This window comes from Ahaetulla prasina, chromosome 14 (genome assembly GCF_028640845.1).
Source record: "Ahaetulla prasina isolate Xishuangbanna chromosome 14, ASM2864084v1, whole genome shotgun sequence".
NCBI lineage: Eukaryota > Metazoa > Chordata > Lepidosauria > Squamata > Colubridae > Ahaetulla > Ahaetulla prasina.
The window spans coordinates 19219764-19238539 of NC_080552.1; the positions used below are offsets into that span (position 1 = coordinate 19219764).

The 18776-nt window shown below is 45.3% G+C and overlaps 1 protein-coding gene across 3 annotated transcripts in view; it reads right to left on the reverse strand.

Annotated features, from left to right (window-relative positions):
* Window positions 1-899: 899 nt before the first annotated feature.
* PRKAR1B (protein kinase cAMP-dependent type I regulatory subunit beta) overlaps window positions 900-18776 on the reverse strand; it is a 100629-nt gene continuing 82752 nt past the window's right edge. For 2 of the 3 annotated variants that reach the window (XM_058157815.1, XM_058157816.1), the window contains 2 exons: window positions 6953-7034; window positions 900-6010 (listed from right to left, as the gene is read on the reverse strand). In XM_058157815.1, coding sequence (XP_058013798.1) covers window positions 5838-6010; window positions 6953-7034 — 255 coding nt within the window. In that variant the 3' untranslated portion in view covers window positions 900-5837. The remainder of the gene's footprint in view (window positions 6011-6952; window positions 7035-18776) is intronic. The other variant, XM_058157814.1, reaches the window with a different exon arrangement.

The following is an 18776-nucleotide window of genomic DNA, read 5'->3' on the forward strand; positions in this document are numbered from 1 at the left end:
TCATTGACATTACTACCAATATTTGGAGGCTATGATGTGCTCCAGAGAAGTTGCATTCTACCTTGAGCAGGTGTCGCCAAAGCTGGCGAATTTAAGACTTAGGGACTTCAACTTCCAGTATTTCTCCAACCAGCATGGCTGGCTGAGGAACCCAGGGAGTTGAATACAAGTCTTAAAAGCTACGGAAGTTTGGAGGCACCTGCTCTTGAGGAATCAAAGTTTGCGTCTGAATGTGTCTTTTCTTTCTGATTTTTCACTGCTGTCTGGCCAAGCCACCGATGTTGGAAGGTGGGTAGCATTTCATTCTTCTCACAAGTGTAATTATTCCACATTTTCACAGCCTGGCAGGTGCGTGCCTTGTGCCTGGAGAATAACACATTGGTCTCCTCACAATTCCCCATCCCTCGTTTCTCAAAAGGGTCTTTCCTCACCCAATGTAATGGCTCCGTTCCCAGAACCCGCTCTTTCAGGCTTAACCAGAAAACGAAACACAAGGTTGAGTGTGCTCCTAACAAAGACATTGTCTTTCCCTCAGCTGAACAATGAAGAGAACATTCTCCTCGGGGCTCTTGAGAAGAAGGCATTTGGCTCTCTTGCCAAACTCAGCCAGAATTCCATTTGCTGTTTTTCCAACCCAAACTGGCCAGGCTCCGTAAGAACCGAGGAAAACCACCAACCTATTTTTGTAAAATAATAATAATAATAATAACCATTGGCACTGACAAAATCCCCATCGGTCAATTGCAAAAGGCAGCTTTGCTTGGAACAGCTTACATCCTGCGGATGACAACTTTTAACGCTGCCAAACCAACACCCTCTGCCAATTCCAAGTCCTTGAGAAGGGATTCGATAGGTGGACAAAAATGCCAAATGAAATCTGAACTTTTGGCTGACTGTGTGATAAGCCATAATAATAATTTATTATTCAAACACTTGAACACTGTTGGCATTGACAACCTGCCCCTTGGTCAATTGCAAAAGGCAACTTGAGTTAGAAAATTTTACATCCTGCGACGATTCCTTCAATACCATCAGATGTCAACAACTGCCTATCCCGGGTCCTTGGAAAGGACTTGATAGGTGGATGAAGCTAGCCTGATTATACAACCATTCTTGAGAAGTTCAGAAGAATCACTACCGTATTCGTTTTTGTTTCTCCTAACTATGAGGCCATGGGTGTACATCAATGCGCTTCAGATAACCAAATGAAGATACATCTAGAACTTTATTCCTCCAGACCCTCATCCCAGAGGTCCTTCTGAGCAAACAGACAGATAGGCGAATATATAATGTATCTCAGGATAATGTTGCAGGGTCCAATCTAGGTCGGTCATCGGGACCAGAGGTTTTGTCTTCCAAGCTTTGGGAAACAGACCCTTGTCAGACAACAGGAGTGCTGATTTCGGGTTGCGGTCGCGGCAATTTCAGACCCAGGGACCGGGTCTCCGTGTTCCCTATGCTGAGTTCTCCCTGTTTGTGGGCTCCGAGACAGGCTCTCCTGTCTGACCCAGGGTTCTTTTTCCCTCTCAGCCATGGCGAGGAGAAGAGGCAGCCTAAAGATGGCTGCCACAAAAGCGAGGGCTGGGCAGCACGAGCAAATGACAGTCAATGACGTAACAGCAACGCACTCCAATCCACATCTAAAAAAGCCACATAAAACAGCCTCTATAAATATCACACACAGAACTACACACACTCTGATAGAGAGAAGTTCCCTGAAGATGGGCTCCAGCATGAATCCAACAGCTTGAAAGACAAAACCTCCGGTACTGGTGACCAAACCAGATTGGAACATAGAACTCATTTCTTGGACGGTGCTTTGCATTTGACTCCGTAGAATGAAAAACCTACATTTCCTAAACTCATCTTTGTTCCCGTGAGTGAAGCATCTGCCTCCCCAATTGCCTAAATCCCTTTAAGGGCCATTTCTTGATTTGAAGAAACTGTTGTGTTTCGTCCAATCTCACCACAGCCGGGGCCTTCTTATCTGCTTCCGAACACGGAGGAATGTCCTAGTATGCCTCCCGGCCCCAGCCCTGGCTCCATGCCCAGACAGGCTGAAGAGGAGGAAGTATCTCCAGCCCCCAGCTCTGGCTCCATGCCCAGGCAAACGGAACAACTAGACCCCTCCCCCTCCTCCACAGCATGTGAGCCTGAGGGAGGTCAATTGCCAACAGCTGTCGACTGGAGTGACCCTCGCGTCAGAAGACTTGATAGGCGGAGGCAACAGAAGGAAGGGAGGGGCAGGCCTGGATAAGTGCTGAGTCATGGAGCCACACCCCATGGCCTATATAAAGGACCTACTTTCTGGCATTCTCTGAGTCAGGCAAAGTCTAAACATATCTTGCTGAAGTCACTTTCTGGTCTCCTGCCTGCCCTGAGGACTTTGCTAGGACTTTGGCAGAGCTGCAGAGGCACACCTGATTCGGATTTCCCTGACCCGGCCGTCAGCGGAGGAGTGGGACACGACAGAAACATATGAGCACTTCTGAACTTCCAGGGGTTTTATTCATGTTCCCATTTCGGGTCACCTTACAAAGACAAGAGAATGCTGTTTCATTTCCAAGGGCTTCTTCCCCATCAGAATTATCATGACAATTACAAGGTCATTTGGGCCAAAGAATAGACGCAACCCACAAAGATTAGGCAGGCCCATGTCACAGTGAAATAAATAATATGGCACTATCCAATCAAGACTGCATTCGGATGTTCAAGAGACAATGCCCTATCTGTACTAACAAGTCCAGAAAGAGCTGTTTGAAACCCAGCAAAGGAGAACCCATCACTTCTCTCCTCAACGGGTACCCTTCTTCAACTAGGAGGAAGTTTCTTCTAATGTTCAACTGGGAAGTGGTTCTCCTCTCAATTTTATTCATGATTCCATGCTCTTAAGGCCGTGATGGCGAACCTATGGCAGGCGTGCCACAGGTGGCACACGGAGCCATATCGATGGGCATGCGAGCGTTGCTCTAGTTCAGCTCTGATGTCCACCAGCTGATTTTCGGGACTTCTGGGCCCACTGGAAGTCGGGAAACAGGCTGTTTCCGGCTTCCGGCGGGCCTCCGTTGGTGGGTGGGGAAGGCCCGTTTTTCACTCTCCCCAGGCTCCAGAGCCTTTCTAGGAGCTTGGGGAGGGTGAAAACGGTGCACTGAATTATGGATGTGGGCACGCGCGTGCATCACACCACCATCCCCGCACTCTCCCGCTTTTGGCACATGACGGCAAAAAGGTTTGCCATCCCTGCTCTAAGGTGACAGAGGAAGAAAGTAGACTTTCTCCTCCATCCTTAAAAGATGTTACTACCCGTGTTTCCCTGAAAATAAGACCCTGTCTTATATATATTGTTTTTTTGCCATCAAAAAAGGCACCAGGTCTTATTTTCAGGAGGGATGTCATCCACTGACTCACCTTACTTGCAGCGCATCGCCCCCGGCCTCCTTTGCACTGTCCCATTTCCTTCAGGAACTTCAGCTGCGGCTGGCAAGGTCGACACGGCTCAATCCGGAGCTCTGTTATCGGCTAAAGAGGCTTTCGGGAAAGCTTTGTCAACCTTGCCAGCTGCAGATGAAATGGGCTGGCAAGGCAGGTGTCGGGGTGCGCGAGGCCTGGCTGCAACTGTCCGAAGGTCAGTAGGGCAGCTCCACATACCCTCATCCTCACAATAGCTTAATTTTTACCTGTGCACCCTGGAGTGGGTGGGGTCTTAATTACGGCTTATTTTTTGGGGGGATATAGAGCTTATATTGGGCGCACATGTAAAAATCAAACTAGGACTTACTTTCGGAGTAGGGCGTATTTTCAGGGAAACGTGGCATCTGTTTCCCGTTATCTTTTCAAGAAGGAAAAACACATCTAGTTCCCTCCTGGGTCAACTTATGTTTCTTGTCCCCTGATCATCTAGGCATTCCCTTCTCTGCACCTGTTCTAGGTTCTCTGAATCTTTCGGTGGGTGGGTGTCTTTTTTGGAGTATAGGGAGGCAATATCCAGAACTGGATCAAGAATTTGAAAGGATAGACCCAATGCAGAACAAAGTTCTACTTTTCGTGGACAATTGTTCTCTTGAGCTGAGGAATACCCAGTGGTGGGCTACTGCCCGTTCGGACCGGTTCGAGCGAACCGGTGGTTCCTACAATCAGCTGGCCCTGCCCACCCCCACCCTATCCTGTCCTATATTTCTGGCTCAGCTGATTTGCGCGGCACAGCTGATTTCTGCCCCTCCGCTATTCTACTTAGCGGGTCTGCCTTAGAAGGTAAACAGCTGAGTTTCAAAGCGAAGTGCATGCTCACAGAACTGGTTGTTAAACTGGTTGCAGCCCACCACTGGGGATACCTAGTCAGTTGTAAGGGACCTTGGGAGGTCTTCTAGTCCAACCCCCTGCTTAGGCAGGAAACCCAAATGTTCCATGACTGGAGATCTTCAGCCAGCTGAACATTTTGAAAAGATTGGGAAGGGATGCCTGAATCAACTCTCCATGGATTGTGCAACCTAACCCGGGTTTCCATAAATTTTAGTGTTATCCCTTCTTTCATCTTTGTAGAAGGTTTTTTTTTAAAATATCTGTAAAACTAGTCCTGGACCTGAGACCCTAGACTCTAGACCCTGAGGCCAATGGCCCTCAACCATATGGCAGTGATCAAAGATTTACTACATATTTCTCCAGTCACAATTATTTTGTTTTCCCCCATGCATCACAATAGGATAAGCAAAATGAACGGTGCAAATAAACATTAACTGCAAAGAAAAGGTTTCTTTAAAAAAAAATACACAGAGAATAGAATACTGATACGTTTTACAGGAAACAGATTTTACATTATGTGTGTTGATTGATTGATTAATTGACTGATTGATTGAGGTATGCCAATATTCATCAAATTGGCAATTTTAAGATGTGTGGACTTCAACTCCCAGAATCCCTCAGCCAGCATGACGTTGAAGCCTACACATCTTAAAAGTTGGAAAAATACTGTTTGACACTAATTTGACACTGGTTTGGTGCTAGCTGAGTATCTCAAGTGGCCAAGATGGTTCATTCAAGTCATTGTCAACCAGATGGAGGATGGATGACTTGATACCCAACGGGGCTTCTCAATTCCTTCCAGGTCAAAGCTCACCGTTTGCTTTTAATAGACTTCAAATAGCCTGTGAGTGGCACACAGGGAGCTTTGTGCCAAGACAAAAACAAAGAAAATGTGTTGACTTCATCTTGAGTTCAAACTCAACTGAGTTGATAGGACCTTTTACTCTTCCCAGTTGGGCATGTCATCATTTTTACCTTAGGTTGACTATTTGGGGCAATGTCTGGAAGTCTTAATGGGCTAGTTCTGCAATGCTACATGGGGCCATGTGTCCATCAATCCCCAATTGTAATATGGGTTATGTAGTCTCGCTAGATGAGATGTTCAAAAATGAATACCCTACATTGTTCTAGAGAAGCGAGAGTTGGATGTAGCTTGTCAGCACAACCAAGAGAAATAAAAGTTGAGGCACATAGCAAGCTGGTTCTCCAAAGATCTGGAAATGTTACATTGTGTGATGAGAGATTTGGAGTAGCCAGGGACGCATAAATCTGGAATGTAACGCAAAGTGCAAAACGATAAAATCTAAGATTCCATAAAATCACTGACAACCAGCTACCTGCGGTCCTCTTAACAATAGACAGCGATTGAATATCTAATACACTGGACGTCGACACCGAAAAACATCTGCGTAAAATAAATGTGCCTCTCCTTTCCTTCGTAAAAGCTACGAAACACCACGGATCGCTTTCTTTCTTTTCTTTTCTTTTTTTTTTTTAAGTGCACAAGTTTAAACATCAAAGAGGAGCCTGAGAGGACTTTAGACAGTGAGAGAGATGAAGCTGTTGTATCTCTGGATGTTCCTCTTGAGGATTTCGGAGCAAGGGCCGAGGACTCGTTCGAAGCGGGGGCGGTCCAGCTTCACACACTTCAAGGGCCCGCGGGCCACCACAGTAGCAGCCCTCGGCCTGTTGAGCAACAGGGCGATCTCCCCTGTAAGTGGGAAGAAAACGTAGCATCACCATCGTCCATCTGGAGAACATGCCTTTGGCTTTGATCTCGGTTCATACCGCGGTGTGGCTCAGGCTGTAAGAAGCCTGTTATTAACAGCAGCAGCCTGCAATTACTGCAGGTTCTAGTCCCACCAGGCCCAAGGTTGACTCAGCCTTCCATCCTTTATAAGGTAGGTAAAATGAGGCCCCAGATTGTTGGGGGGGGGGCAATAAGTTGACTTTGTATATAAATATACAAATAGAATGAGACTATTGCCTTACACAATGTAAGCCGCCCTGAGTCTTCGGAGAAGGGCGGGATATAAATGTAAAAAAAAATAATATATCGTTAGCTATTTCCAGACCAGGGATTTAGTAGGCAATTATTCTGCCCTGTTTGGCAAAACTGAACAAGAAACCCAGACACCAACATCAGTCTTAAAATATACTACTACTGTGTTTCCCTGAAAATAAGACCTCCCCGGATAATAAGCCCAATCGGGCTTTTGAGCGCATGCACTAAAATAAGCCCCCCCCCCAAAATAAGCCCTCCCTGAAAATATTTAAACGCATGCGCAGCCGGTCCCCACCATTTCCTCTGGTTAGGGTTAGGGAGACAGAGCTGGAAATCAGGTAAGACGGCAAGAGGAACCCCGTCTTGCTCCATGCACCCCAAAATAATAAGACCTCCCCGAAAATAAAGCCAAGCGCTTATTTCGGGGTTCAAAAAAATGTAAGACAGGGTCTTATTTTCGGGGAAACACGGTAAGGAAGAATGAGTAATAATATTATTAATATTTATATTAATTTTAATATAATTTATTATTCATATATATTAATATATCATATTAATATATATTAATAATAAGGATCGTTTATCTTGAAGCAGTCACCCATTTCCCTTTTCCTTTCTGACCCACTAGTTTGGTTCCACGGAGCTTACCAAAATAATCAGATGGCCCCAGGCGTCCGACTTCTACATATTCCTCTTTGTCAGATCTACGTTGAAGGACGGAAGCCGTGCCCTAGAAGAGAAAACCCAAAGAATCAAGTACATATCCCCAAAATACCCTGTTCCTTTGCTTACATCTGAGGAGTTTTGACTGACATGCTTTGCAGAAGGTTCTGGGCTGCATAAACAGAGGGATAGAATCAAGATCCCGTGAAGCGTTAATACCACTTTATAATGCCTTGGTAAGGCCACACTTGGAATCTTGCATTCAGTTTTGGTTGCCACGATGTAAAAAAGATGTGGAGACTCTAGAAAGACTGCAGAGAAGAGCAACAAAGAAGATTAGGGGACTGGAGGCTTAACCATATGAAGAACGGTTGCAGGAACTGGGTATGTCTAGTCTGATGAAAAGAAGGACTAGGGGAGACATGATAGCAGCCCTCCAATATCTCAGGGGCTGCCACAAAGAAGAGGGAGCCAAGCTATTCTCCAAAGCACCTGAAGGCAGTACAAGAAGCAATGGGTGGAAACTAATCAAGGAGAGAAGCAACTTAGAACTAAGGAGAAATTTCCTGACAGTTAGAACAATTAACCAGTGGAACAACTTGCCTCCAGAAGTTGTGAATGCTCCAACACTGGAAATTTTTAAGAAAATATTGGATAACCATTTGTCTGAAGTGGTGTTGGGTTTCCTGCCTAAGCAGGGGGTTGGACTAGAAGACCTCCAAGGTCCCTTCCAACTCTGTTATTCTATTCTATAACACCTGTGGCTACTTCACAGTACAGGGCCCATCCCAAACTGCACTAAATCAGGGAGGAACAATATTTGGGAAACAACAATACACACCCCTTTCAAAAACAGCTACAAACCCTCCGTGCGATATCAATGGGAAACCCTCAATTCCTTCTGCACCCCTAATAAACCTATTTCATTTATAGGCTGCCAAGGAGTGAAATCATTATTCCTGGGGATATCAGGAGACTAAGAGGTACACGGGATCTGATTCTCACCTGGGGGGCCAATTTCTGCAACATAGATACAGGCAAACACATAACCCCATATCTGAAATATTTATTGCCTTGTAAAATACAATATGTGTGGCTTTAGAAAGAGTTGTAAATTCCTAAGCAAGACATTTCCATTCATCTCGAGTATGCTAAGTGTGGCATCAGGCAATAGTACTATGACTGCCGTAGACACAAAGCAGGGTTTTCTCCTGTACCATCAGTCTGTTGAACATCTAATTCCCACAGCATTGTCTTAGGCCAAAAGATGAAGTAGGCTGTGTTGCTATTATCCTTCTCATCTTCCTCATTTCTCATCTTTCCTACTTCCTCCTCCGGTTGTTATCTTATGATTTCTCACTTGTTGCTTGTATCTTATGATTAATGATTGTAACTTGGATTGATGATGTATATATGACCTATCACTCTGTTGTTTGTATGTACACTGAATGCTTCTGAACTGGGGAGAAATTCCTTCTGTGTCCAATCACATTTGGCCAATAAAGAGTTCTGTTCTATTCTATTCTATTCTATTCTATTCTATTCTATTCTATTCTATTCTATTCTATTCTATTCTATTCTATTCTTTTCTAATTTCTATTTCTATTTCTGTTCTATTCTGCAACCCAACAAGACAGACACAGACTTCAGAAGATAATTCGAACTGCAGAAAAAATAATTGCTACCAACCTGCCTTCCATTGAGGACCTGTATACTACGTGAGTCAAAAAGAGGGCCGTGAAAATATTTACATACCCCTCACATCCTGGACATAAACTGTTTCAACTCCTACCCTCAAAAGGACGCTATAGAGCACTGCACACCAGAACAACCAGACACAAGAACAGTGTTTTCCCAAACGCCATCACTCTGCTAAACAAATAATTCCCTCAACACTAGTCAAACGATTTACTAAGTCTGCACTACTATTAATCTGCACTACTATTAATCTTCTCATCGTTCCCACTTCCACTTACGACTGTATGACTGTAACTTTGTTGCTGGTATCCTTACGATTTATATTGATAATGATTGGTTCCTGATTGCTTATTTGTACCCTATGACCAGCATTAAGTGTTGTATCTTAGAATTCTTGATGAAGGTATCCTTTCTTTTATGTACACTGAGAGCCTATGCACCAAGACAAATTCCTTGGGTGCCCAATCACACTTGGCCAATTAAAAAAAAGAAATCTATTCTATTCTATTCTATTCTATTCTATTCTATTCTATTCTATTCCATTCCATTCCATTCCATTCCATTCTACATTTTACTCCCTATCCTGTCTTATCCTATCCTACATGACAGTATTATTATTTGCACATGGTATCACAACTGTACCAGCAATTCCTTAGGGATCTTGGGAGATTGCTGTCTGGTTATGAAATTGTGACCTTGAAAGTTTGGGGCAGAGAAAGATTCTGAATCCTGAATTGGTGGCTAAAGCAGAGTGTTGTTTTTTTCTAGGTCAACTCCTGTCGTTCTCACCACCCGGAGCTCAGATTGGCTCAGTCCAGAAGTGGAAATAATAACAGTTCCCGCAGAACTCTTTTTAGAAATTCCTGGGATCAAGGAAGATTTATTGCTTTTGACTACCAAACGTTTATTAGCCTGAGGAGTGCTTCCTTCCCCCCCCCCTCGCCCCCCCTCTGGCCCAAGAGCTGTGGCAAGGTCAAACCTCCTTCTGAAAATTTTGTAAGACATCAGGAATCTGAATAATGCAAATTCAACGTCTCTCAAGATCAGGCTGCTCACTGGCGTTCAGTCTTAAGGAAGCAATTCCAAAACCTGAAATCCACCGAAATATCCCATTAATGTTTTAAGTCAGTGAGGGAGGAATGGGGGTTTTTTTTGCCCCAGAAAACTTCAGTCAACCTGGTTAGTAATGAAGGAAGCTGAGATTTGTAGCTGAGTGACAATAGGCTCTCTATCCTAGGAAAGTCTTTTTTAGAGGGATATAATTAGTGAATTTGGGCATATCCATGCTATTTATTTTTCCTTTCAACCAACTAAGGAGCTATTCCTAGGTCATTCCTCCAGGAGCTTAAAGGGGTATAACCTTTCCTGCCCCACACAACCCTCTGAAGGTTAGGCTTAGCAGGAAGTCCTTATCCAACGTCCAAGAAGGTTCAGTGCGGCTGAAGGTGGACATGGACCCAAATCTCCGAGGGTCATTCAAGGAGCTTCTGTGTGGCTGAGGGCGGTCTTGAATCTGCATTTCCCAAGGTCATCCAAGGAGTTTCCGTAGGGTTGAGGGTGGACTTGGACCTGCATCTCCCAAGGTCATTCAAGGAGTATCTGTAGAACCGATAGTGGAACTTGGATCTGACTCTCCCAAGGTCATCCAAGAAGCTTCTGTAGAATTGAGAGCAGACTTGGATCTGAGTCTCCCAAGATCATCCAAGGAGTTTCTGGGTGGCTAAAGGTTGACTTGAACCTGCATCTCCCAAGGTCATCCAAAGAGTTTCTGTAGGACTGAAGGTGGACTTGAACCTGTGTCTCCCAAGATCATCCAAGGAGCTCCTGTAGGACTGATGGTGGACTTGGACCTGCGTCTCTCAAAGTCATTCAAGGAACTTCTGCAGGACTGTGGGCGGAGTTGAATCTGCATTTCTTAGATCATCTAAGGAGTTTCTGTAGGTTGAGGTAGACTTGAACCTGCGTCTCCCAAGGTTATTGAAGGAGTTTCTGTAGGACTGAGGTAGACTTGGACCTGTGTCTCCCAAGGTTATTGAAGGAGTTTCTGTAGGATTGAGGCAGACTTGGACCTGCGTCTCCCAAGGTTATTGAAGGAGTTTCTGTAGGTTTGAGGTAGACTTGGACCTGCGTCTCCCAAGGTTATTGAAGGAGTTTCTGTAGGATTGAGGTAGACTTGGACCTGCGTCTCCCAAGGTTATTGAAGGAGTTTCTGTAGGATTGAGGTAGACTTGGACCTGCGTCTCCCAAGGTTATTGAAGGAGTTTCTGTAGGATTGAGGTAGACTTGGACCTGTGTCTCCCAAGGTTATTGAAGGAGTTTCTATAGGGCTAAGGGTGGACTTGAATTGCATCTCCCAAAGTCATTCAAGGAGCATCTGTAGAACCGATGGTGGAACTTGGACCTGCATCTCCCAAGGTCATCCAAAAAGCTTCTGTAGGAATGTGGGTGGACTTGACTGCATCTCCCAGGTCATCCAAAGAGTATCTGTAAGACTGAGGTAGACTTGGAACTGCGTCTCCACAGTTCTGGTCTAATGCTTTCAACCCCAAACCACATGGCTCTCTATTCCTGAACAATTGACTAAACATACAACGGAAAATAAGTTGTGTGTTTTTTTTTAATGCCCAGTTCTATCTTAGCTTGAGCCAAGCAGAAGCAAGTTTCAAGTCACATCAAATCCAATGGAAACTGCTGTTGGCTGTAGCAGCTGGACCAAATCCAAGAAGAAGAAGAAGAACAACCGAAAAAACCCACCCCATTCACCCCCTGCAAATGTTCAGTCCTTTTGCTCACGTGCCGGATAATTTACCAGAAATGGATGAGACCGACATTATACTTCATTGTCATGATTAGTTTGATTCCTACCAGTGGCTGAAGCTCAAGCCATCAAAATTACAAGTTTGGGAACCACGACACCCTAATCGCTCCAGCAGATGCTCCAAGGACTCAACCCAACCCTCAAGGTGATGTTTTGAAAAAACCGTTTTTTTTTAAAAAAAAATGTTTTTGAAAGACGGAACAGCTGGTTTTCATTTAAACTCTACACCAGCGTAATTTGGAGCCCGTTCAGTTCAATTTCGCCGATCTTTGCTCGCAAACACGCTCCTGGTTTTGGCCTGCAATATTCATTACCCCCGTTGAAGAGAGCCTCCTGAATGGGCCTCAGGATTTGGGTTTCAAAAGTAAAACCCTTTCTTGGAACGATGTCCACCAATCCGTTCATGCTATTCTTAGTTCGTGAAAATTAATTGGACAATAATGGGATGAAAGTAACTTGGTTCGGCTTGGAGAGGAGCCACTCTTCAAGCAACAGGAAGGATGGGTGATTTCTTCACTAAAATATAAATTATGCGGCTCTGGATAACCACATGTTCCTTCCTAAAATACCAGCCAGTTCTTGAAAAGTCAAGACCTCTAGAGTTTGTTTCTTCCAGAAGCTTCCTAAGAAGCCCACTTTAGCTCATCTCGACTCTCTAGCAAAATAGAACTCAAGAGGAAAGAAGAATGACTGAACAATGGCTGTATTTGATGCAATCCAGCGTGTTTTTGGGGGGGAATGAAGTCCGATCCCATTAAAAGCCTCTTTTCAAACTTTATATGCAGGTTTTTTTTAATGTTTTCATGTTTTATTTGTACATCACCCAGATATACAGTGGTGGCCAAAATTGTGGAAACCTTTTGGGAAAAGTATATTTTTGAGGTTTGATGGCTAATAACACCACTTTTTTTTTTTTTGAAGTTTCAAGAGAATCCTATTCCACTACTGGAATGGCCTGGGAATAGCCCAGACCTTCACCCAATGGAAAATCTATGGAGCCAACTAAAGAAACTGGTTAGTCAGAAGCGACCCAGCAATAAAACCCAGTTAATAGAAGCCATCATTCAGTCTTGGTTTCACATTGTAACAGCTGCAGAACTAAAAAACTTGGTTCACTCCACGGGAAGAAGTTGTAAGGCCATAATTCACGCTAAAGGTTACCCAACTATTAACTGACATGGGGATCATTTTGGTATATCTCGTTTTGTTTCTACGTGTTTCCCTTTTCTTTTTTATACTATAAGTGCTATTCTAATAGCCGATCCTTCATAAAAGTTATTGCATTACATTCTTGATTAAATTATCTTTCCACTGATGTATAATTTTATGGTACTACTCCCCCCAAAAAAGTGGTATTAGCTAGTTTTAGAAAATAGACTTTTCCCAAAAGGTGTCCACAATTTTGACCACTACTGTATGTATACCAGACATTGTGGTAGTAGACAAGGACCAGAAGACAGTGATGGTGATAGACGTAGGGGGTACCAAGTGACAGCAACATCAGGAAGAAGAAGAAGAAGGGCCGCGGTGTGGCTCAGGCTGTAAGAAGCCTGTTATTAAAACATAGCTGCCTGCAATTACTGCAGGTTCTAGTCCCACCAGGTCCAAGGTTGACTCAGCCTTCCATCCTTTATAAGGTAGGTAAAATGAGGACCCAGATTGTTGGGGGGGCAATAAGTTGACTTTGTAAATATACAAATAGAATGAGACTATTGCCTTACATACACACTGTAAGCTGCCCTGAGTCTTCGGAGAAGGGCGGGATATAAATGTAAACAAACAAACAAACAAACAAGTATGAGAAACTGGAGGAGGACCAGGTCCTGAAGGAGGAACTGGAGAGGATGTGAAAAGTAGAAGCCAAAGTAGTCCCAGCGATGGTAGTAAGATTCTTTGCTTGTGCATGTGCCTTCCGCAAATGCGCCTGGCCCCAAAAATGTGCCAAAATAGGATGGCCTAGAGTCGGGGCGGGGCAGGGGGGCAGATCCACCTGCAATTTCCACTACTGGTTCAGGTGAACTGGTCTGAACCGGCTAAATACCATCTCTGGTACAAGGTCTCTCTCCTGCTTGAACAGAGGATTGGACTAAAAGTCCACTAAGATCCCTTCCAGCTCTGTTATTATGCTATTCAGTTGCCCAAAGAAAGAAGCCACCTGGTTCTCTTTGATTCAGTTTGGTCAAGTGACCTTCCCTCAACCCTAGAAGAACTTCTTGACTCAGTTTACTTGGCTGGATGAACCAACAGGAAGAAGGAGCAGAAGGTAGTTGGTGAAGTCTGTCTGCATCTCGCCCCGTTCTTGCCTAACCCAACCACTCTTCTTGTATCCTCTCCAACCTTTGTTAGCAGGACTTCTTGCAAGAAAACGTACTCCCATGGGAGGAAGGAGAACAAAGCAATGGAGCTGGCTCACTTGCTCTGTTTGGGGAGGTACAGAAATAGCCACCCAGAACAGAAAAGGAAGAAAAGGGAGAAATGCCTCTCAGGATGACAATACATCAAGACTGGAGTGTAGGAAAAACAGCTCAGCCACAGGGCATTTCCGAAAGGGCAGGGTTACAGCTCTGGCGCAATTCCACCCCATGGGCCATTAATCACCAGGAAATGCCTTCTCCTCGATCCTTTCCCCAACTACAAAATAAAGGAAGGGGAAGGGGAAGGAAAGCAGCCTGCTACTGTAATGGGGGCTGAATGGGACAAATCCCCACAGCCAACTCACCATGGTCAACTAGCCATGGCCAATTCCCCATGGTCAATTCCCCATGGCCAAAACACAATGGCCAACTCACCATGGCCAACTAGCCATGGCCAATTCCCCATGGCCAACACACCATGGCCAACTCCCCATGGTCAATTAGCCACAGCCAACTCCCCATGGTCAACTCCCATGGTCAACTCCTCATGGTCAACTCGCCACGGCCAACTCCCCATGGCCAAAAAACAATGGCCAACTCACCATGGCCAACTCACCATGGTCAACTAGCCATGGCCAATTCCCCATGGCCAACACACCATGGCCAACTCCCCATGGTCAACTAGCCATGGCCAACTCCCATGGTCAACTCGCCACGGCCAATTCCCCATGGCCAAAACACAATAGCCAACTCACCATGGCCAACTCGCCATGGTCAACCAACCATGGCCAATTCCCCACGGCCAACTCACCAGTTGTCCCCATGGAACCACTCACTGCAGGGCAATCCAACAATTCAATTTAACTTTTTAAAATAATTTTAAAAAATTATTTTCATTTTTTGTCATTTATATTTCACCTTGTCCCTCTTTTGGCATCCTTTCTTTAATGATCCCATTCCACTGTTTTTTCGATATTTGTGTCATTCTTGTCCCGTGGTGTAACTGTTCTCCCACAGCGAGTTGGCCATAGCAAGTTGGCTGCAGTGACTTGGCCGTGGGGAGTTGTCATATAGACTCGTAATGGGAGTCTGTAGACTTGGTCTGTTCTTGGCCAACTGCTTTGGTGTGCCAAGAAAAACCAGATCCTGAGCTTTTTCAGGATCACACGAGCAGGTTGGCAGCTAAGAAAATGGGTGGTGGTGCCTTCTGGGCCTGCCCACTTTTCCTAAGAAGCAGGAAGGTTTGTAGAAAAAGGTCCAGAAAGTCAAGATGGCTGTCACAAGGGTACGATCCAAGCTCTGCCTGGTTTTTCTCTCCATCCGGTGATCCATCTTGATTTTGTTTTTCCAGCCCTATTTGGTGGAGGAATCAGACAATTGGCCACGGCCAACTTGCCACGACCAACCCATCGTGACCAACTTGCCGTTGACCAACTCACCGTGGCCAACTCCACACAGCCAACTTGCGACAGGACAATTCTCTGTGGGATTCTGCAGTATCCTTTCCCAGGAGTGAGGAGGGAATGGGGATTCTGCAGTATCCTTCCCTTGGAGTGGGAAGGGAATGGGGATTCTGCAGTATCCTTTCCCTGGAGTGGGGAGGGAATGGGGATTCTGCAGTATCCTTACCCCAGGAGTGGGGAGGGAATGGGGATTTTGCAGTATCCTTCTCTTGGAGTGGGAAGGGAATGGGGATTCTGCAGTATCCTTTCCCTGGAGTGGGGAGGGAATGGGGATTCTGCAGTATCCTTTCCCTGGAGTGGGGAGGGAATGGGGATTCTGCAGTATCCTTTCCCTGGAGTGGGGAGGGAATGGGGATTCTGCAGTATCCTTCCCCCAGGAGCGGGGAGGGAATGGGGATTTTGCAGTATCTTTCCCCCAGGAGTGGGGAGGGAATGTGGATTTTGCAGTATCCTTCCCCCCAGGATTGGGGAGGGAATGTGGATTTTGCAGTATCCTTCTGCCAGGAGCCATGCCCACCAAGCCACGCCACACCCACCAAACCGGTAGCAAAAAAAAAATTGAATTCCAACACAGGGTTTTGGATAAACCCTGGACCCAAAAGACAGAAAGACAAAAAAAAAAAAAAGTCCACTTCAGAGAGAAACCTCGGAAGAAAATCTCACAGCAGCTTCCAAACCAGAGCTGAGAAATGTAGCTGGGGAACAAGCAAACGGGGTTCGCAGCAGACATCCCTCCACATTGTCTCATGTTGCGGATCAAGCCCTGAACGATATTAACAACCATCTTAACATGTGTCCTCCTGATACAGATTTTTTTGCCATGCCAAGCCGGGCACAGCTCCCTCTTCCTCCTTCACACATGCCCACCAAACAAAAGCCATAAAATCGGGGAGGAGGGGAGAGAGAGCCGAGGGATGGCAGTGGGGAAATGTTGCATTTTAAAGATATTTGGCCTAAGACAAAGCATCCCATTCTCTGGGTTTTCTCTGAAGGCAGGAAATGTCCATTGAGTCAACATTGAAAAAAGGGGCGGGGGAGGGGAAGTGGCATTATCATCGCCTCTTCAGAGTTGGAACTGACCTTTATAGTTTATAGTTTATAGTTGCAGAAGCTGCAAGAGAGCTGCCAGCCTCACCCCCCACGCCGAGGCAGCAAGGCTGAATGTGAAGAATTAGAAGGGAATTTTTTTAAAAAAAAACATAACATAACATAACAACAGAGTTGGAAGGGACCTTGGAGGCCTTCTAGTCCAACCCCCTGCCCAGGCAGGAAACCCTATACCATCTCAGTCAGATGGTTATCCAACATTTTCTTAAAAATTTCCAGTGTTGGAGCATTCACAACTTCTGCAGGCAAGTCGTTCCACTTATTAATTATTCTAACTGTCAGGAAATTTCTCCTTAGTTCTAAGTTGCTTCTTTCTTTGATCAGTTTCCACCCATTGCTTCTTGTTCTACCCTCAGGTGCTTTGGAGAACTGCTTGACTCCCTCTTCTTTGTGGCAGCCCCTGAGATATTGGAAGGCTGCTATCATGTCTCCCCTAGTCCTTCTTTTCATTAAACTAGACCTACCCAGTTCCTGCAACCGTTCTTCACATGTTTTAGCCTCCAGTCCCCTAATCATCTTTGTTGCTCTTCTCTGCACTTTTTCCAGAGTCTCAACATGTTTTTTACATCGTGGCGACATGATATAAAAACCTATTAAAAGTAGCTTAATAGCATAATTAATAACAGGCTTAATAGCAATGACTGTGTGAGGGATCTTGGAGTCTTAGTAGAAAGCTAAAAAAGAGCCAGCAGTGTGCGGCGGCAGCCGAAAAAGCCAACGCAATCCTAAATTGCATTAACAGAGGGATACAATCAAGATCAAGGGAGGTACTAACACCAGTCTATAAAGCCTTAGTAAGACCACACCTAGAGTACTGCATCCAGTTTTGGTCACCACGTTATAAAAAAGATGTGGAGACTCTAGAAAGAGTGCAGAGAAGAGCAACCAAGATGATTAGGGGACTGGAGGCTAAAAGAGACGAAGAACGATTGCAGGAACTGGGCATGGCTAAGTCTAGTGAAGAGAAGGACCAGGGGAGACAGGATAGCGGTCTTCCAATATTTGAGGGGCTGCCACAGAGAGGAGGGGGTCAACCAGTGGTGGGTTGCCCCCGGTTCGGACCGGTTCATAAGAACCGGTAATAAAACCGGCGGGAGGCTCCACTCACTGACCCGGATGTCACCAGGAAGCTTCTGCGTGTGCATTGCGAACCGGTAGTAAAGTTAAGTAGAACCCACCCCTGGCGTCAACCTATTTTCCAAGGTACCCGAAGCCCAGACAAGGAATAATGGATGGAAATTAAACAAGGAGAGATTCAACCTAGAAATGAGGAGGAACTTTCTGACAGTGAGAGCAATCAACCCATGGAACAGAAGTTGCCTTCGGAGGTTGTGGGAGCTTCATCATTGGAGGCTTACAAAGAGAGATTGGACTGCCATCTGTCAGAAATGGTGTAGGGTCTCCTGCTTGAGCGGGGGGTTGGACTAGATGACCTACAAGGTCCCTTCCAACTCTGTTAATCTGTTAGCTGAGTAGAACACCTCTGCTCCTCCTTTCCTTCCATGCAACATGGAGAAAAACTAGTCACAGGAAGGCCTTAGAGTTGCAATCGAGTTCCAACTTTGGTACACGACCCTGCCTGGACAGGGATGAGAAAAAAAACAACAACCCATCAGTCTTTGTGGCGCAAGAGCCTGGCTGAGGATGGGGCGATGGGGATCATCAGCCCATGGTTGGCGAAGGTTTTGATGGATTGGGCACAAAAGAACGTATGATATTTTTGACAGGGTGGATGGAGTAAGCTGGTCGACAGAATTCTTGGGGGCGTCTCAATCTGCAGTGTCTGGAATGAAAAGGAGACCTTTTGCCCTTTCAGAAGGAATAAAGAAAAGTCTATCTAAGAATTTTTCGGGAGAGGGGAGGGATGGCATTGCTTTGAAACAGGACGGAGAACATCCAAGGGCATCTGGAGATCATCATTTGGGCCAGATTGGAAGCACGAGAGAAAGGGGAAGGCTTCAATCATTTGGGACTGTGGCCCTGTCCATTCCTGGATGGCCACAACACTCTCTCAAGCCTTTGACCTCTGCAGAGGACTCTCCCCAACTTACTTGAAATGCTTTCCTTCAGAGAAACAAGTGAGAACAGAATAACAGTGGGAAGGGACCTTGGAGGTCTTCTAGTCCAACCCCTTGCTCAGACAGGAAACCCTGAAATACCATTTCAGACAAATGGTTGTCCAAGCTCTTCTTTAAAAAAATTCCAGTATTGGAACATGCACAACTTCTGGTGGCAACTCAATAGCCACAAGTGTCTTTATTCCAGTGAAGGTTAAAATATAGAATAGAATAGAATAGAATAGAATAGAATAGAATAGAATAGAATAGAATAGAATAGAAGAGTTGGAAGGGACCTTGGAGGTCTTCTAG